At 40.3% G+C, this 21732-nt stretch overlaps 1 protein-coding gene across 1 annotated transcript in view; it reads right to left on the reverse strand.

The window, feature by feature from the left end:
* Nucleotides 1–10731: 10731 nt before the first annotated feature.
* Il23r (interleukin 23 receptor) overlaps nucleotides 10732–21732 on the reverse strand; it is a 69293-nt gene continuing 58292 nt past the window's right edge. Inside the window, exons 8-11 of the mRNA XM_041630778.1 lie at nucleotides 20115–20201; nucleotides 17424–17526; nucleotides 13422–13512; nucleotides 10732–11388 (exon numbers count right to left, since the gene is read on the reverse strand). Of these exons, the coding sequence (XP_041486712.1) occupies nucleotides 10732–11388; nucleotides 13422–13512; nucleotides 17424–17526; nucleotides 20115–20201 (938 nt within the window). The remainder of the gene's footprint in view (nucleotides 11389–13421; nucleotides 13513–17423; nucleotides 17527–20114; nucleotides 20202–21732) is intronic.

Consider the following 21732-nt stretch of genomic DNA (forward strand, 5'->3'; position numbering starts at 1 on the left):
TTTAATGCAAGTTTTGGGGAGGAAAACAATTAGTCTGCTTATATGTGACGCCAGTTGTATTTAGAATTCTATATGTTTTCCTTGAACTTTCTTTGCTAATGAGGATTCCTACTCTAGTAAAACAAAGAGGCAAAATGGAAAAGATTCAACTTGAGAATTTTTAAAGCTGCTTTTAGAAGTCACTGCACACCGGAACAGCAGACAGCTGCCTGTGTCGCAGAACGCTTCTCTCTCTTCTTTGGGCACCTGCCTTAATCGTTTGTCACCATGCTCAGGGCTTCACTGAATTCTTTCTTTTCCCTCACAAGATTCCCTGTGTCCTCGTTGTCAATTGAGCAGAGCTTCCAAGCTGATCTACCAAAGGCAACATGCAAAGATCATGAAAGAAAGCAAATATTTGGCAGCTGGTAGTTTCGTAAAATCCCGTTATATTTAATAAAATAGAAATAAACTCCATTTCAGTGGCAGAGATAGACTAAATCTACATTGGATCCTGAAGTAAAATGAGAGCTGAACTTTTCTTGTATTTAGATGAAAAGTTTTTACAAGTGCTTGAGATGTAACTTGAGAATCACCAAAATGGTTAGTATGTCAAAGGGAAGATGCCGGTTGTGGCTCTAACTTGAGGAACCTATACCTGGGTATGTCTCACTTTCTCTATAGGTCTTATTTTCCCCTCTCTCTTGTGAAGTACATAATTGTAAGGATGTATCCTGTTTTCTCCACGAGTGGCTCTTTCTCCCAACCCTCATGCTTAAACCTATATTAAGAGATCTTTTGTGTCAATGAGGTGGCTAAGCAGGTTGCACGCATGTCACACAAGCCTGATGACCTGAGTTTGATTCCAAGAACTCACATAAGGGGGAAGGAAAGAAATGACTTCACAAAGAGTTGTCCTCTAACCTCCACATATGCACCATGGCATGTAGCACCCCTGCCCCATTAATAATAAATAAAATTAAAAACAAAACAGCACAGCCTGCTAAAATATGTCTTTAATAAAACCTCTAAATGTGCTTCAGGATAATTATGTCTAAAATTCTTCTCTGTGTGAAGTCCACAAATCCTGGTGATCCTAAGTGAGGAGTCCTAAAAGATTAGGAGAACTCCTCGGGCTGCTGATGGTGACAGTGTGAAGTCACTGTCATTGTCCCTTATTAGTGACAATATGGCCATATCTTATGGAAGAAGAAATCAAATCCCCAGGAGACAAGCAAGTGCTAGAAATCACATTGCTAAGAGGAGGGAAGGCAACCACTCAGCTCTGTGGGCTTCTAATGCCCACTGTCTTCCTAGTTTGTTTTGGGAATGTGTGCTAATTGAGTATGGTGGCAGCACCTGTAGTTACAGCTACTCCAGAGGCTGTGGCAGGTAGATTGCCTGAGCCTAGGAGCTTGGAGCTAGCTGGGCCTTAACAGGGAGATCCCAGCTCAAACAATCATGCATACATAGATATTTGTGTGTGTGTGTACATACACATATATATCAAAAAGTTATACATACATATATACACATATATTTGATTCTACTCACATTGCTTAAAATATATTTTCATGAAATACAATGCAGTTCCAAAATAAAATGTTTATTCTCTAGTGTACTGTTGCACTTCTTTCTTTCTCTTTTATATTAAATTCTCAGGCAGACTATCCTGTCATTGACACTATCTTTTTATTGGGTTGGAGGTGCTCAGGAGGCCTCACCCTCCTTGAAGATTTATATAATTCATAATTATTGGGGGTGGCATGCATTTTCTTCAGCGGGGCAATCACTGGAAAGTTGTCAGTGCTTCTGTAAAACAGTCCATCACTCATGCTTCTTTGAAGTACTCTAATGAAACTCATCACGTCATTAAAAAAGGATAAAGAGAAAAGAAAAAGATGTGGTAGTAAAAGGGGAACCAGCTGAGAAGAGAAAGAGAAACAGCGAGAGTGGGAGGTGGACAAGAGATGATAACGGGGTACACACGATCAGACTACATCAGCGAGAGTGGCAGGTGAACAAGAGATGATAACGGGGGTACACACGATCAGACTACATCAGTGAGAGTGGGAGGTGGACAAGAGATGATAACGGGGTACATATGATCAGACTACATCAGTGAGAGTGGGAGGTGGACAAGAGATGATAATGGGGTGCATACGATCAGACTACATCAGTGAGAGTGGGAGGTGGACAAGAGATGATAACGGGGGTACACATGATCAGACTACATCAGTGAGAATGGGAGGTGGACAAGAGATGATAACGGGGTACATATGATCAGACTACATCAGTGAGAGTGGGAGGTGGACAAGAGATGATAATGGGGTGCATACGATCAGACTATGTCAGTGAGAGTGGGAGGTGGACAAGAGATGATAATGAGATCCGACTACATCATATACATGTATGAAAGGCCCCATCGGAACCCATCACTTATAAATACTGTTAACATATACTAAAAAAAAAAAACTGACAAAAATTGGAATAAACAAATTTTCAGGCAGGAAGCAAAAAGAAGTGAAAGAGAGGGCTCACTGGCTTCCGCACCTCACATGCGGGTCTTGATGTTGGACTGTTTATGATTTCCTTCCTGTGCTCTGAGAGAGCAGCTAATTTTAGGTTTGTCTTTATGGTTAGAGGAAGTATGTTGTTTTGCTTGAGACAATGATCTAAGGAAGGAAAGTTCTACATTTTTTATATAATTAAAAATTTAAATTTATAAATAAAAATATGGCTCTACAAACTGCTACCTAGCTTTATGCTGCTTTGTTTATCATTTTTCTTGTTATACAACTCAGCCAGAATGTTCTCACTGTTTTGAGTAAAAGTGGATCATTTAAAATCACATTCTTAATATTTGCTAATTGTTAATTATGAGAAGAGATAATAGCTTGCATTTCTGAACATGAGGGCAAACAGAATGTATCTTCAGAGCAGTTATGAGAATTCTACACATACAAGGTATAGAGTCATTTTCCTGAGTTAGGTTGAATATGAAATTAGTAAAATGGCTAAAAAAGCCCTAACATGAAACATCAATTGGAATTTAATGGTTAATCCTGGCAGTGGGCAAAAGACATGGTGGCACTCTGTCCAGCTCTCTGTAATTCGTCTTAAATAGAATCAGACACAATCTATTCATGAATCTGAATTTAATTACTTTACTTAGTTTCATGCCTCAGAGAGAGCCATGGCTTATTTTTAATCACTTCTTGTATGTTAAATCAATAGTGTCTGCCAAGTGGGTAACAATTCCCTTTAAGGTGCAATCCTCTGTAATTGGTATAATTACCTCACACAGAGAGAAGCCACAGTAGGATTCCATATCTCCAGGTTTATAAAATCTAATTATGTTCACAATACAATATTTTATTTCCACTGCTCTCAGAGCCCAAATTTGTACAAAGCCCAGAGAAACCACATAGCAACCGGAGAGCAGCGAGGTCATGCTTCCTGCAGTTTGCCTCTGTCAGCTGTGTGAGGGAGGAGCTCCTTTGCCCAGCCACGGCACAGAGAAAGCTTGGGATGCTCAGCATGGATGTCTGGCCTGGCCCACTTTATGTCAGATGAAGAATTCTGTTTAGTCCTGGGGTTTAGGCTTCTCTAGGCCAGACTCAGTGCACAGAAAGAAGGAGAGGTGCCCAGTCTGGGTTCTTCATGCTGCTTCAGAGGCAGCTGCAGGTAAGAGATAAAGGGAGGGCCTCAAACAGGTCTCCAGGGGTTTCTCAGCAGGAAGTTTGCTTTCCTCTCCGCCTTTACAAGTTGGAATTCTGCAACTAATTGTGTTTGAAAAAGGGTAAAGTGTTGAAGCACATATTTGAAATCTTCTTCTCTATGCAGTCATGTGCAGCCTCTCTGTCCAAAAAAGGATGATTAAAAATACAAGGAAAGAAGCTGGGAATGTGTGGGGAGGTGTAACCCAGCAACCCTTGCAGCCCATGCAGCCCGAGTGCCACAGCCTTATTGTACCTTCCATATTATTTCTAACTCTAGTTCAAAGATTCTACTCTAGGTAAAGTACATGGGGAGAGACAGATGGACAGACATACAAACAGATTGATGGACAGTAGGCAGACAACAGACAGACAGAGAGATGGGCAGACACACACACACACACACACACACACACACACACACACACACCCTACTCCAGGAAATGGCCCCACTGAATTTCATCTTGTCTCCATTTTTTTTAAACACAGCTTTTTACTGATTCTTTGGGAATTTTACATCATGTACCCCAATCTTACTCATTTCCCAGTCTTTCCATATCCACCTTCCATTCTTGTAACCTACCCCCCCAAAAAAACCCCTAAAAAACAAAAAACACACACACACAAACCAAAACCATCTCACCTACCCCTCTGGACACAACCTGCTCTTCTATCAACTGCAGCCTTTTCTCACTCCCATCACAGTGGTCATGTCTCCAGTTTTGCTGTGCATGCACCGTTCTGCACCTCCATCTTTCCCTCCACTCTAGCACATATTCATTTGTCAAAGTGGCATTGGAAGCATGTGTCACGCAGTTCACTCTTTGCTCAGATAGCTTTACTTGCAAATGTTCATTGTAATGAGTTCAGGGTCTGCTACATCAGTACTGGATCCTCACAGAGACTCATCTGGATACCCTGCTGCTGTACTGAATCTTGGGAATCCTGCAGCCATGGTTCCATAGAATGGGTCCCTTCATGTGCTCCAAAGCTAATAGATGGGGAAGACATTGGCGTGGGCCAACTCAAACCCCTGAATCTGGGCCTGGGTGGTAGCTCAGTTAGTCAGTCTTCCAGCTCTCCCTCACCAAAGCAATGGGGGCCTGCTCTCCTGTGATGCTCAAATGAGGGACAGGGTGTGCCTCCGTTTTTTGCTATTATGTAAGAAAGAAGAATAAAGAGCAAGAAGGTTCTAGAACAGAAAAGAAATTATTCTACTTACCAGCTATAGTAGTGTATGGAGTAAGGTACTCCACTATGTTTTAGCATTTCCCCCCTGACTCTTTCGTAGTGGTATCTAGAGAACCACATCCCTCTCACCTGTCTAAGTTGACATAAAACTAGATAGCATACCTGGGCACATATATGTGCATGCCGGTGTTTGTTAAAGCCAAAAGAGGATTTTGGAGCTCTTGAGCTGAAGTTACAGGCAACTGTGGGCCTCTTAGTATGGGTACTGGAAACAAACTCCAATCACCTTCAAGAGCAGTTCTCTTTGTTTTAAATTGATTTTTTTATTGAGCTCTACATTTTTCTCTGTTCCCCTACCTTTCTCTCCACTCACCTTCAACCCTCTCCTAAGGTCCCCATGCTCCCAATTTACTCAGGAGGTTTTGCCTTTTTCTACTTCCCATGTAGGTTTGATCTATGTATGTCTCTCTTAGGGTCCTCATTGTTGTGTAAGTTCTCTGGGATTGTGATTTGTTTTCTTTGCTTTATGTTTAAAAACCACTTATAAGTGAGTACATGTGATAATTGTCTTTCTGTGTCTGGGCTACCTCATTTAAAATGATGTTTTCTAGCTTCATCTATTTTCCTGCAAAATTGAAGATGTTGTTATTTTTTTCTGCTGTGTAGTACTCTACTGTGTAAATGTACCATATTTTCCTTATCCATTCTTTGGTCGAGGGACATTTAGGTTGTTTCTAGGTTCTGGCTGTGACAAACAATGCTGCTCTGAACATAGTTGAGCACATGTCCTTGTGGCATGATTGAGCATCCTTTGGATATATACCCAAAAGTGGTATTACTGGGTCTTGAGGAAGGTTGTTTCCTAATTTTCTGAGAAATTGCCACACTGACATCCAAAGGTTTGTACCAGCTTGCATTCTTACCATTAGCAATGCAGAGGTGTTCCCTTTTCCCCACAACATCTCCAGCATAAGTTTTCATCAGTGTTTTTGATCTTGTATATTCTTACAAGGCTAAGATAGAATCTCAGAGTTGTTTTGATTTGCATTTCTCTGATGACTAAGCATGTTGAACATTTAAGCTATTTTAAATTCCTTTGTTGAGAGTTCTCTGTTTAGGTCTGTACTCCATCATTTGATGATCAATTTCATGAGTTCTTTGTATATTTTGGAGATCATTCCTTTGTCTGATGTGGGGTTGGTGAAGATTTTTCCCATTCTGTAGGCTGTCGTTTTGTCTTGTTGACCATGTCCTTTGCTTTACAGAAGCTTTTCAGATTCAGGAGGTCTCATTTATTAATTGTTTCTCTCAGTGTCTGTGCTGCTGGGGTTATATTTAGGAAGTGGTCTCTTATGCGAATGCATTCAAGTGTACTCCTCACTTTCTCTTCTATAAGGTTCAGTGTGGCTGGCTTTATGTTGAGGTCTTTGATTCATTAGGACTTGAGTTTTGTGCATGGTGATAGATATGGGTCTATTTTCATTCTTCTACATGTTGATATCCAGTTATGCCAGCACCATTTGTTAAATAGGCTTTCCTTTTTCCATTTGACAGCTTTGCTTCTTTGTAAAAAAATCAGGAGTTCGAAGGTGTATAGATTAATATTCGGGTCTTCTATTTGGCTTCATTAGTCTTGTCTGTTTTTATGCCAGTACCAGGCTGTTTTCAGCACTGTAGCTCTGTAGTAGAGTTTGAAGTCAGGGATAATGATGCCTCTAGAAATTCTTTTATTGTACAGGATTGTTTTGGCTATCCTGGGTTTTTTACTTTTTCATATGAAGTTGAGTACCATTCTTTCGAGGTCTGTGAAGAATTTTGTTGGAATTTTGATGGTCATTGCATTGAATCTGTAGATTGTTTTTGTAAGATTGCCATTTTTGCTATGTTAATTCTACCTACCCAAGATCAGGGGAGATCTTTCTACTTTCTGGTGTCTTCTTTAATTTCTTTCTTCAAAGATTTAAAGTTCTTGTCATACAGGTCTCCCACTTGTTCGGTTAGAGTTACTCTGAGATATTTTATGCTATTTGTGGCTATTATAAACTTTTATTGGGGGAAGGGAAGGGAGAGGGCAAAGAGAGTAAAGAGTCAGAGAAAGAAGTACTTGAGCACAAGCAGCAGTCATAGAACCCTGGGCTGGCTAAGGTACTGCCTGGGCTTATCTTGCCAGGTGACAGTGACCAACATTTTGTCTGAATTCTAAAAATGGTGACATCCAAGCATGGGCTACTGCTGAGGATCATGTCTGAGTCCGTGGTCCTACCACAGCTTGGGTCTGTTTTGATGCCTGTGGCCATGTTGCCATCAAAGGTCACATGGATGCCTGGGGTCTAAGCGACAATTTGTGGCCATGTTGGTGTCCGAGGGGTATGCTACTGCCGGCGTCATGCTCATCGGAGTGGCCTGCACTAACAGCTGGGTCCATGGTATTGTCTGGGCCTGGACTGTTGCCTAGGGTCATGCCTGGGTCCATGGCCCTACCATGACCAGGGTCTGTTTTAATGCCCATGATGCCATCGAAAGCTGTGCCAATGCCAGGGGTCTGGTCAGCCACTCGAGCTTATGTTAGTGTTCGGGGCTATGCTGCCACCAGAACCATACTGATCTGGGTGACCTGTGCTGCCTCCTTGAGTTATGGTAATGTTCAGGCTTGCGCTGCTGCGTAGGCCATTTCTGGGTCCATGGTCTTGCTGCAACTGGGATCTGTGTTGATCTCCACGGCCCATATTATCACAGAGGGCCATAGGAACCATGCATGTTGGAATCCAAGGGCAGTGCTGAGAGAGCTGGACCTGCCCTTGAGATAGTTGGCCCTGCCTCTCGATGGACACTGCAGCAGGAGAGCGGACTCCACTTTTCATGGGAGAACTGGGAGCCCTGCATTCAGGAGAGATGGTCCCACATCACAAGTGTGGGAGAGCTGGTCTTGATGGCATGGGTGTAGGAGAGATGGCTCTGCCCCTCACTTGAGGGATCCCATCCACCAGCCTGGACTGACCAGCTGAACTGCCACCCAGGCCCACATCCTGGGCCTTGGGTTGACCCACCCTAACATCTACACGATCTATGACCTGCTGGAGTGGTTCTGTGGAACTGGACAGTAACTGCAGGATCTCCATGATTCAGGCAACAGCATGATATCTGAGAAGGGTTTTGGTGAGTCCAGTGATGACAGTGTGCCAGAAATCAGAGGTCTTGAACCAGGCAAACAACACATTGAAATGAACATTTGCAAGTCAGGCTGAGTGGAAAAAAGGGTATACCATGTGACATACCACAGCTCCCAAGGCCACCAGGATGGATGAAGAGGCGTTAGAGATGTGGGAAGATGGATGAATGAGGTGGCCTTTTTGTTTGTTTTAAATAATTTGGGGGGTTTTCTTTTGGGGGTAAGATGCAGAGGTGAGGGGTGGATATGGAGGGACTGGGAGGTAAATAGGATTGGGGTGCATGATGTGAAATTCCCTAAGAATCAATAAATAATTATGTTATAAAAAAGCTTTGAGAGTCCATCCCACCCAATCATACTGGCTATCATCAAGAAATCAAATACTGGTGAAAATGTGGGGAGCGGGGAACCATTGTGCAAGGTTGGTAGACATTTAAACTGGTGCTGACACTGTGGAAAGCCTTGTGGAGAAGTCATCGTGAACCTAGTAATAGATCTTTTATACAACTGCACTGGGCTTATACCGAAAGGACTTAGCATCCATTCCAGAGATACTGTTCATCTTTCATTGTTGCTCTACTCTCAATAACCAAGGAATGGCACCAGTTCAGATGTCCATTAACTGATAAGTGAATAGTGAAAGCATGGTACATATGCACAATGGAATATTATTCAGCAGCAAAGTAAATGAAGTTATGAAATTTGCAGGAAAATAGTATATATTGTTTTCTATAAATATATTTAAGTTCTGGGTTTGTATGGAAGTATGTGTGCATAAATGCAGGTACCCTCTGAGACTAGAAAGGCTGGCAGGTCCTCTGGAGTTTGAGTAGCTGTGAGTCAACCAACATGGATACTGAGAATGGAACTCAGTTCCTTTGTAAGAGCAGTACCCACTGTTAAACATCTCTTAATCCCCCAGACATTCTATAAAATAAAGGAATCCATGCCCAGATAGCAACACTGCATGTTCTTTCTCTTATGTGGATCCTTAGTTTTAATGTTTTTATATGTGCGTTTGTAGCTGTGAGTATGGTAAAGGCCAGGAAAGGGGCCCTGGGGAGGGGGAAAATGACTTCAAGGGGAGAGAGGTGGGGAGGGTAATAGAAAACATTTGCTATGCAAGTACAAGTGGCCGTGCTGGGGTGGGGAGGGGCTTAGGTGAACACGGGGTTGGGGGTGGGGTTGGGGGTGGGGGAGGGCAAGAAGATCAAGTAGGGAGAGTGTCAGCCAAAACTGAGTATATATGTTAAAGCCACAAAGAAACCTGCTACTTTGTAAGCTAATTTGAAAAAAAAGTTTTTCCTGTGCTGAACATGAAAAAAGGCACGTGGTGGGAGGAGATACCCAAAACTGCTGCTCCCTTCACACTGCCTGGGGTGAGAGGCACACACTGTTCCGGAAGCATCGACAGATGAGCAAAGAACTCTTTGCTTTCATCCCTAAAACAGGACAAAAGCTTTCTAAATGCATTAGATTTATGATTACAATGAAATGGCCTATGTAAATATCCTTCTCAATAGACCAGATCAGTCAACAAACAAAGGTGATCTGTCCTGGCATTTTGCATCAAATCTAACCTGCCCCTTTCCCTTACTGGCAGTCTCCCCTTAGAGAAGACGAAAGCAAAGTTATCATAATTTACAAGTCAGGATATTTAACAATTACAATTTTGTGAGTGACACTCAACTTCTTTTTTAGATTATATAAAATACAACAAAACACACATATTTTAGGATAAACAACAGATTTTCCATCAGGTTCTAAGCTTTTTACATTGGGACTGGTTGTTCTACTTTGGAGCACAATGGCTTCAGAGAATGAGAAGAAGGTAAATTGAGGCATGTAGGGAGCAACTTGCAATGTCTGCAGCAGACACTGGCTGTGGGACAAGGGTAGATGTAGTGGGTTTCCACCATTCCAGAGTAGGATATGTATCTGTTTTCATGGCGGTTTTCTGAGATCCTCAACACCTAGTTGAGAATAACAGTCAAACCACCTGTCTTGCTAATCCCGTGCCTACCCCCTGGCATGATTTCTGTTAGAATGTAAATACTGGTGTTTGCCACAGCATGATGCCCACCACTTTTAACCTGAATGGAGGAATCAGTCCCATTTGGATTACAAATTTTCAATCCAAAACAAACAAAATAGCGGAAGAACAATAAGCAAGTATGTTAATTAGCAGCTAGTTTCTATTTCTGCTTTTCCTTGTTTTGTTGTTTGGTTCTATATCTAACTTTAAGTGATAAGATAAAAATTATGCTTGATTCTGCCTTTGCAAGGAAATATTCACGTTTTGATTTTAAAGACCTACATTTCACTAGTATGTATTCTTCACTATTTATTCTTTATACAAACAGAGTTGTTTTGTACAACTTAATGAAGAAACTATGAAAGAAATAGTCCTAGAGGCTCACACCTTTAATCCTAGCACTTGAGAAGAGGCAGGAAACATAGGAGTTCAGTCATCCTTGGCCTTGTATTGCGTTGGAGTCAAGCTTGGCTATGTGAGATCCTGTCTCAAGTGGGAATATTAAAAAATGAAAATGAAAGCAAGCAAACAAATCTACCCTCAATGTTTTTGTTTTGTTTTGCCAACGAGGCATCTTGCGAGTGTAAGTATACTTCTTTTGAGGGAAGATTTGGCCTTCAGTGGAAAGGCAGCTTCTCTCACTGACTTTGACGGGATAGTCTACTTTTGAAGAGTGAAATCCCACTGAATTGGCTTTCCAAAATGTTCTGTGGAAAGTAAGAATTAACAGATGGCAAGTCCTCACTCCCGATTGCCAAGCAGGAGACAAATTCATCAGAAAGCAGGGTCTGCTCTGGGATGGTTTCACTGGGTGAGACACTTTCCAAAATCATGGTGGTTTCCTCCTGTCTTGAGTTTTGTATTTCAAGAGGACTGAACGCATCTTGATTTAAAACGAGGTTCAATTCATCAAGAATTAATGTTTTGCTTAGTAAAGTTGTACTTGAAGAAGAAAATGAAAAGTTGGGGTATATTTTCAATCTGGCAAAGCAGTCACCTGTGGCCTCAAGAGTTGTAGACTCCTCATCTCTGGTAATAAAATGGTTTTCCTCAGGGGGAACATTTGAAATCTGGGGTTTATAGCCAGTGTTGAGATCGGGAATATACACAACAGAAGAGCTGGTAGACAGCATTGTTAGCGGACAGTCTCTGGTCTCCAGGAGGCCCACAAGCTTTTCTTCCTTGTAACCTGTGGGCTTGTGTTCCAGGGGAGTGGTTTCACTTACCTCTGTAACCACAGGATCCACATACAGGTCCTGCTTACTGGCAGTATTATCCTCATGTACACTTTGTTCCTAGAAAAAAACAAAGACATTATGTCATTTTACAAACAAAACAACCCCCAAAACAAAAACTATTCAAAGGAATCAACTGAGTGATTGAGTTAGGGATGAAAGTTGCCTTCTCCCTTTCCCTTCCCTTCCCTTCCCTTCCCTTCCCTTCCCTTCCCTTCCCTTCCCTTCCCTTCCCTTCCATCTTAGTGTTTATGTCCTGGATGATTTGTGCCTTCTCTTTCTTTGGTGTCTTCTAAACCTTTATTCAGGCCTTCCAAAGATAGGATTAAAAATAATCCATGTCTTAAGCATATTTCTTGGCTATAACCTTTTTCAAAAGTTTTTAGCCAGACAGTTGTGGCACATGATTTTAATCCCAGCACTTGGGAGGCAGAGGCAGACTGACCTCTGTGAGTTTGAGGCCAGCCTGGTTGACAGAGGGAATTCTAGGACAGCAAGAGAAACGGTGTCTTAAAAAATCAAAACCAAAACCAAACAAAAAAAGTATTAAAAATTCTATATATTTATTTTTATTTTATCCTGGGAACCCTTTGTCCATATGATGTATGTCTGGGTTAAGTTGATTAGTGGTCGTGCTGACTAGTTTTCTGTTAACTTGTCACAAGCTAGAATCTTTTTGGAAGAGGATTGAGAAAATGTGGCCTCCAGATTGGCCTATGGGCAAATCTGTAGTACATTTTCCTGATTGATGATTGATGTAGAAGGGACTGGATCATTGTGAGCAGTGCTACCCCTGATCCTGGGTGCTATAGAAAAGCAGACTGAACATGCCATGGGAAAGCAAGCCAGTAAGCACCACTTCTCTGTGACCTCTGCATCAGTACCTGCCCCAAGTTCCTGCCCTGCCTTCCTTGGATAATAGACTTAAAGCTGTAGGATGAAGTAAACCCTTTCCTTCCCAAATTGCTTTTGGTCATAGTGGTTTATTCCAGCAAGAGAAAGCAAATTAAGACAGTGGGTTCATCCAATGTTAAGCAGAACCAAGTATGTGTGTCTGTTTTTACAAATAGGCCTGAACTGTCCAAGATGTTGCTGGGCCCTCTGTTCTTGAGCTCACATGATTCTTCTGCCTAGAACATTCTTTCAAGAAAGTCCTCATCTTCCCATATTTCCTCTCTGCCTCCATCACATTTGGGTTCATTTTCTATGGCCATTGCTGTGGTAGTATCACATGTTTCTGACCCACTAACTGGGTATTGAAAATGGTGATGGATGAGCAGAGTTCTGGAAACATACTTCTGACCCTTTTCTCTGTAGCTGGCAAAGCTTCCCTCCCCAATTCCCTCATTCCCAGGGTCATCCTGGTGCATACTCCTTCTTTCCTGGTTGACATAAATCCTAGTCTACCCCTGGTGACACCATCTTCCACAGTCACCCAACGATAATCTTTGCAAGGTCCATAAAGTTGAAACAATGGAAAGGAACAAGACTTGGACATCTTGTAAATAATCCTATTGGAGCCTTCATTGCATGCTCCACAGGGTGTTTCTTTCCTTCCTCCTTTGCCCCAAAGACACTTACCAATCTTTCTTCCTGAATAGCAGTTTCCTTTCCTCCTGCCCTCTACTCCCCTAACTGTTCTTTCATCTAAGGAGGGCTTGAAATGCTACAACTTTGTCTCCACACACACACTGGCTATGTTTCTACTCTAACAACCAGACCACACTTCAACTGATATTTCAATTGCAGGTATTTTGTTGTTTACTATTTATTTTTAAGTTTATATGTATGTGTGATATATGATGACTGAAGAGGTCAGAAAAGAGCATTGAATCCTCTGAAACTGGAGTTACAGATAGCTGTGAGCCGCCATGTGGGTGCTGAAAATTGAACCTGGGCCATTTCCAAGAACAATAAATACTCTTAACCACTGAGCAACCTTTCCAGCCTTGCTTATTTATTTTGAAAAGGTTTCTTTATGTAGTTGGTCTTAAATTTGTGATCCTCCTGCCCCAGTCTTCCCAACACTAGTATTACTGACATACCTACCACACTTGGAACCTATCAGGTTCTCTTTAGTGCTGCTTGATTACCTGTAGCAATTTTGCAACATTACTATTTTCCATATTAGGAATATCTTCATGAAGCCACTTTGGGATCACTAGTAAGACTTTTCTTTTAATTCTAGAAGACAAAATAATACATTAGAAGCAGCACCTTCTTCCTTCCTTCCTTCCTTCCTTCCTTCCTTCCTTCCTCCCTTCGTTTTTTGAGACAGAGTTTCTCTGTGTCATCCTGGTTATTCTGGAACTTACTCTGCAGACCAGGCTGGCCTTGAATTCAGAGATCCTCCTGCCTCTGTTTCCCAAGTGCTGGGATTATGCACCATCACACTCTCTCAGAACATTTATTTAGAATCAGAGCAGGCAATCATAGGTGATGCACAGAGCTAGAATGGAATTCAGCTTACCCCCACCAAGCAAATCTTCTATCTCTTACTTAAGTGTTCAGGTATAAACCAGCTTGAGGTATTATCAAATGTTCCTCCTGGTGCTGTCTTCATGTATAAAAACACTTTCTACATTGATTATGTGAACTTATTTGGGCAAACAGGTTGTACCAGGGATATAGACAAGACCACACTGATATGAGGCATTTTTTTACACATCAAGAGACTGAAAAACAAGTAAGACATGTTATTTAACAGGTTCCCTAAACACATTTATTAAGTAACAACAAAAATGACCAAGTGAACTTTGCAAGATCCTTTGACCTTGACTAACACAAGTGAAAAATTATTTCTTTGCATATATCTATACAATCTTTTAAGATTCAGTTTTTTTTTTTGGTTTTTCGAGACAGGGTTTCTCTGTGGTAAGATTCAGTTTTTAAAATTAATGCACGTACTTTCTATATTTAAAATTAGACCATGATAGTGAGCTGATGTTACTGTGCCATTTCACAGAGGACACTGGTACAGTATACAGTGATTTTTCATACATATTTTAAATTTGCCTACTCTTAGTTTTGTTATATTTATGTGACAATACAATATTCTGAAAATATTTTGCATTCTAAAAGACTGAAATTTTAGCTGTTCCTCATAGTCAGAGTTAATAATACACCTTAAGGTCACTTAAGACTTGAGACTGCTGGCCTTTTGTGTATTCCATTTGTTTAACCTGCCTTTAAGAAATAATGTAACAGTCCATCTACTTGAATTGGGTTTTCCATGTAATCAACATTTACAACCTAAATTAACGCATAGCTGTAATCTTAAATAATCTACTCTTCCATGCCCCTGACCCAGGTAAACCATGTGTAAAATTGGCTGAAAGCAGAAAATACAGAAGTTTAAAGCCACTTTCTAAAGTCTACCATAAAAGTTGAAAGCAGTCATGTATGGATATTGGTTGATTAAAAAAAAATAATGTTTATCATTGATGTTATCTGGGTCAGTTGGGATCAGTTGGAGCCAGAGACTTAATCCCTTGTAAAACTCTGTTAAAGATTTCTGTCAAGTATCCCATTCCTTCCCCATGTGATGATTTCTGCGTTGTGCAATAAACACAGAGTGACACACACAGCACTCACAGAGAGACAGACAGGGATAGACACACAGACAGACATATTTACAAGACAGTCTTCAGGCAGGTACATGTTTAGTATCATACAACAGAGAGGTGAGGACTGACGGTACAGAGAACATGAGCAGAGGATTCAAATCTGCACTTCGTTCTTGGTTAAATGACTCCAAGTGAAGAGCTTTTACTTTCCTTAATGCGACACTGATGCATTATTGATAACTTGATCTTAGTCACTAATAGACATAATCTGTCCGCGTTTAAAAGGTGATTTTTGTTTCTGTTTTAGTTCTGATTTTAATAACAGGCTTTTATCAATAATGTATAGTTTTGGTAGCCAACAGTATCTACATATATGTTAAATACTTATATTGGAATTATTTCTTCTTTCTACTTTGTATGTGTGTGTATTTTCATACATACATGTGAATTTGTGGATATGTGTACATGTGAAGGCCTAGGGACAGCCTTGGGTGTCATTCCTTAAGTGCTATCAACCTTATTTGGAAGGCAGGGTTTATTACTGTCCTGGAGTTTGGTAAGTAGGCCAGGTAGGCTGGCCAGTGAGACTCACAGATATGCCTGTTTCTGCTTTTCCAGCACTAGGATTATGAGTAAGCAACACGATACCTGTGGCCTTTGTTAACTTGGATTCTAGGGCTCAAACTCAAGTCCTGCTGCTTGCAAAGCAAGCACTTTAATGAAAGAGCCATTTTCCCAGCCTCTCTTTTGTTTTCTTAAAATTAGGATTTAAGCAATTAAATTATCCAGGGATCGTTCTATTTTCTTATGGATTATTGCTAACTAAAAGCCTTTGGGTTTTACTAATTATAGTAATAAAATGGTTATTAGTTAAAATTGCAAAAATATCTGGGATATATTTAGATGATAATGCTAATATAAAAATTTTTGCAGGCATTATTTGAACACTAAGATATTTCAAGAGTCTTTGTATTTAGTTACATTTTAAAACATCCCCAAGCAAAATTACATTCTAATTTGTCCACTTTGGAGATGCACTAGGGATATAATTTAAAATTTGAAATATTAAGTTCTGTGGGGAAAGGTTGTACAGATAATAAGTATAATATAGTAATTTATAGACTAGCTTGCTTAAACTCTTTCTTCTTCATTTTGATTATATATTTAGATGATTGATTACCTCCTGAAGCAAGTGATGACAAAGACAACACTGGCTTCCAGTTTCTGATTGACTATACATATATAGTTTAAGTCAGAAACCAAAGAATGTTCATGTGTCTCCAAATCTGTGCATTATTACACACGTTAGAAAACTGCAACATTAAACAGCTTTAGTCTATTAACATATACGAAATGCCAAATGCATTTGGTAACATTTAGAAATATCAGAGGCCTTTAATGCTAGAGACCTTTCCTTACTCATATCTCATTTTGAACAACTAGGCATAAACCTTTCTAATACTATACTGGGATAAGTTGTTTAAAAGAAGATGGGTCTTTCCTCAACATAACACAAACATTACCACTGCTTTTAACTGCCCACCATAACTAGATGGTAAGACATGAAGACACCATACATTTTGGTTGCAGAATATAGGGAAATTATGCTGGAACTGACCTGGAACTTCTTCCTATTGGTCAGTGTTCATAATGTTGGAAGGGGCTATGTAGTCCACTGAGGGAGAAAAGTCATCAGTGGTTTTACCCAGTGGTAATTCCATGTTCTACAATACTAAAATGCCAGGGTAGATGTGTTTACTTGTGCTATAGTGCCATGAATGTGGCAGGAGTAACCAACAACTTTCTGATTGGGTTTGAATCCCTTTCCACAGGAGGTAATTAAATTGTGATACTATAAACTCGGCTAAAAGTTCATATCTGAAGAGGGAATAGGCCTAAATAAAGAAGCAATCTACTACTGTTCTCTTGCTAAATGGACATGTAGTCAAATTGCCTTCTATGTATTTGTTTATACCCATAGATTAGTAGTATTTTCATGCTGGGTCAGAGAGGCTTCTTTTTGCAGTAAGCAGAAGTCAGTGCAGAGACTCATAACTGGTCAAAGTGCTGAGAAACAAGTAATGCTTGATGATTAGTCTGAGTGGACCACCTATAATGCAAGGCTCAAGATGCATGACAGTCAAGACAGCATGACAGAAGAAGGGACAGACAGAATGTACAAGCCAGAGAACAGGGAGGAGTGCTATGAAATGTTGTCTTCAGGACAAAACCTGGATGTCACACTCACAGCCTTATACCAGCTCTGGTTACCTGTGTGACCTGATCAGTTCCTGAACTCACTTTAAGGTGGAAGGAGGGAACCAACTCAACAAAGTTGTTCTCTGATCTCCACGCGCACCTGTGGCATGTGTGCTCTCCCAGCCATACATCATACACACACAATAATGATTAAAATCTCTCTTTTCTCAAAATAAAGATGTTAATGTATATTTTTAGTAAATAATTGACTACATTTTGATAGTATACTTATATGGCCTAAATCAAAAACTAGAAACTGCAAAAACCTACCCTATTCGAAGTGATCTGTTAAATATCCCAATCAGAGAGAAAATCGGCAACAAGATGCCCAAGAAGACCATTCCCGACAAAAATCCAATGTCTTGACTATTATCTAACAAAGGAAAGAAAAGTAATTTTAACTAGGCATTCGTGTCCACGTGATGACCATGTCGTTGCTTTCGGTACCCTGCTTAGAGTCACAGTCAAGAGTTAACACTCACCTAAGACTACAAAGTGACCGCCCTTCTAGATTGCCTGACTGTGTACCCCAGGAAACCATCTTCTGTCTGAGGAAATTGGACCACATCCATCTGAGGTCAATGGGTTTCTAGAAGTGCATCTCCAGCAAATGTGGTCAACTCACACGAACATATTTTATATGAATATGTGTTCTGATGAACCTCATTTGGTTTGTCTGACACAGCTGAGAATTCCCAATTGCTGTGACAATGTTTAAGGCAGTCCAAAGCCACAACTAAGATCTTTTTGTAACCTTTTCTGTGAGGCAAAATTAATCTGACCATTCTTTAAAATGAAGTTTGACCTATGAGAAAGCACAGTAATTCTGCTTAACACAATATACGCTGTGAGAAACAAATAAAAATTGCTATTTCTTACACCTATTTTAAAAAGACCTTTCTTACATTTTAAAGTTGACTTGATCACTTTAGCTTTCTCAATATAGTTTATCCAACACATGCTGCTCAGAGACTCATCATATTTCTCCCCAGTACCTGGGATGATAACCTCAGTGTTTTCAGATCTAGATGATATTTCAGATATGAATTTACCGTCTTGGGACTTGTGGGCCATTCTGAGTTAGCAGCTACCTTTCCATCCTCCTTCTTCCATCCCTGCCCTTTTCCCACTTTTCTTAAATAATTAGCTCTAGGTGGCTTCTAGCCCCACACTAGCCACGTCTCTGCTCCATTGACCTGGGAGTGTCCAGGCTGGCCTTCTTCATCTTTAAACCCACTTGCCAGGTTGGAGCCCGTGAACTTTAGCCTGTTTCAAATTCTCACACACTAGGGAATTAGTATTTTTCTAGGGCTTAAAAGTTATTTTTGAATATCCTAAGCAACTAATGGGGTTACACACTATTGCACACTGTTGAGCATTAGAGCTTGGAATTAGATAGAAAGTTATCAAGGTCACATGGTGCTCAGAGAAATGGTTTACAAAGGAGATCGGAGGCACCAGGAGACCAGGAGTCTAGTTGAACTCTGTCATTCATTAGCTCTATGGATTTGTGGAATAATTACAAACTTGTTGAGATTCACATTTAATTTTCTATAGAACATCTTGTGTGTCTAATAGAGTTGTCATGGGTCCCAAGCCTCCAAAATTTCCACAGAAAATTCATAGGGCATGTGTGCAATTAGGAATCTATACTGGGATGTTTTTGCCTACTTCATGTTTCTGCACAACATGAGACATTTTCCCTTTTATTTTGTTATTTTTCTCCCCTATCTATGAAAAGTAGACCCTCAAGACAAAGGCATTGTTTACATTTTCCTTCCATCTTTTTCTTCCTCTTTTGTTTCCTTCTTTCCTCTATCCCTTGTCTCCTTCACTCTTTGGCAAGATCTCACTTAGCCCAGACTGGCTTCTAAACTTGCTATGTAGCTGAGGTGTTGAACTGTTGATCTTTCTGCTTGTACCTCCCCACTGCTAGGATTAAGGCAGATACCACCTGGTCCAGCTTTGTCCATTTTTTTTCATTGTTAATTTCCCATCACCCAGAACAGTACCTGATACATAGTCATTTAACACATATTTGTTGGATGAATTAACCGTGTAAAAATGTCAATACCACCTGCAAAATTTCTTATTCTAGTTCTGTTAGAATTCCATGCCAGGAAGCAAATAGTCTACTAGTGAAATAGTCAGTCAGGGCCTCAAGTTTTTCAATGACAAATTTCAGTTTGGAGTCATATTTGCTCATTGTATACTTTTATCTAATTTTTTATATGCTGAAACGTTTATGCATGGTCATCAATAAAAACACATCGAGGCATATTTCCAAATAAAATGGTAACTGGTTCATCTAAAAGAAAGAGCACAGACTTGTATATTTAGAAGGATAGGGCCGAGTGTGATGTCTCATGCCTGGAATCCCAGCACTTGGGAAGCCGAGGCAGGAGACTTGTACATTTCAGGACATCCTTGGACTGGGCTACAGTGTGAGACCCTGTCTTGAAAAACAAAACAAAACAAAAACTAACAAATAAATAAATGAAAATAAAAGAGTAAGGCTTGAATTTCTAATAGCTTCATACATTTTGGCATTCTTCAACCTTCCTGAACTTCAGTTCTCCTGCCTATAAAGTAGACCCATGGCCTTTATCTCAACAGGTTGCTCTTCAGACTGACAGATGATGTATATACAATCCTAGCACATGATGGACAGTTGATAGACATTTTTGGGACTTGAGACTCAGAAGAGTCTTCTGAAACAACAATGTGACAAACTCACTACCACAGCAGGCTGAACTACTGCTTACAATCAGTTTAAGCACATTTTGAACCTAGTCAAGTATCTCCCAGAAATGCTGATGCATTATTTTTGGTATGGAATTTTTCTTCTAAGGAGGCCTTAGTACACATACATACATATATACATACATACATACCATACTGCATAATACATGGTCACACACATACACACACATAAATGTATGTGCATTTTTTTTTTTTTACCAAAAATAGAATGTCCTTTAATGACTGTAGCAGCGAGCATCTCAATCTTCTGAGATTCTTGGGATGATCTTGGTGTGACCTGGGGAACTTAGACCAAGGAAGGAAGAGTATCAGCAACTTAGAACTGGACATTCAGGTGACCCACATTCCCGAGACATTCTCTTGTCTGGAGATGATCGAACTAGTAATTTCCATAGGTTCAGAGGGTGGAATAAAGCACAGATCTCAACTATGTACCTTTTCTTATTTTCTTTTCAGTGACTACGTCTCGAAGGAGGAACTTCTGCGTGGACAGTTAAAACTACAACAGGCTTTAAAATGCCAATGTGGCTAGCGACTTCACTTGGTTCCTAGCAACACACACCAAGACACTACCAAGAGAAAAATTTCACCCTATGATAAAAAATGCACAATAACTTGTCCCTACTTGGTTTCTTCCAATAGGCAATGATGCTATGAAGCCCAAGTTGCCTTGACTGTCCAGGCTGCATCACCTCTGCCTTGATACAGGCCCTAGTTTGCTCATCCTGCTTTGGCTACACCAAGGGGAGTTTTCATGAGCAGACACTTTGAAGTTGTACCACAGCTTTGAGATGTCACTAATGACTCCTCTTCGCTACTTTCCTGCTCGGGAGGATCTTGGCCAGCCCTGTCTAGCCATCAGACTTTCAGGGTTCCACTAATGAAAACTTCAGAACTGGGTGAGGTAAGAAGTCTTGGCAATTAATTTACTTTAAGTCTAAATTCAAAAGCATTCCATAGCAAGGTTGCCCATCTCTTGCTTCCTAATAAATAAGAGCTGTCAGAGGTGACTTCAAAGACACAACCCTCAAGAGCAGAAGACAGCACCAAAGAAGGCTCTGATTCTGGTTAACGTTCTAAGTTCAGCATCTCATAAACCATAGCTACCTAGTCATTCCAGGGTCGCTGTTCAAATTCACCTTTTGAAAAAGTGTCTTGCACAACTTGAGATGTCCCTGTTGCTAAGCCACCAAAGACTTATGTGATAAAGTGTGGTCCCTGGGATACTCATTAAGAAATGGACAACACATATTCAAAGAAAAGATTCTTACAGACCTTTAGAATTTTTATGAAAAGGCTAATTGTATGCAGTCAACTTCAGCACAGTTTTCTGTCAGCCAGGGCTGGGGATTTTAGAAGGTGTAGGTAACTGAAAACTGTAAAGTCTGTCTGTGTTCTGACTTTCTGCATCAAGAGCAAAATGTTCCCTGTGATTGTGGCTATCAGAAATTATTCTGAACTTCTCAATATTTCCCGAAGTTTCTTCGGCTCCTCAGAAAATAATTCTACTAAATTCTGAGTCATGAAGGTTAAGTAGTCATGGCCAACTGCCAGGCCAGCTAACCTAGATGGATGCTTCGCAGAGTAGTGACAATTCTCCAAATTCGGGAGGGACTTGCAGCTACATGCTTTTGGAATTTTAAGAACAGAAACACAACATTAAAATGCAGCATAGTTTTCCCTTTAGTAAAGGCAGAGGTTTACAGCATATGTTGCTGGTATTTTTATTTTTATTATTTGAAAACTAGCATTTTTATTTAAAAATAATGAGTTGTGTTGTTGTAGTTTAATACAAGTTAATATAATTTTGTTGTAT

The sequence above is a fragment of the Microtus oregoni genome, unplaced genomic scaffold (genome assembly GCF_018167655.1).
Source record: "Microtus oregoni isolate MIOR12 unplaced genomic scaffold, Mior012 000002F_ref0000024, whole genome shotgun sequence".
Taxonomy (NCBI): Eukaryota; Metazoa; Chordata; class Mammalia; order Rodentia; family Cricetidae; genus Microtus; species Microtus oregoni.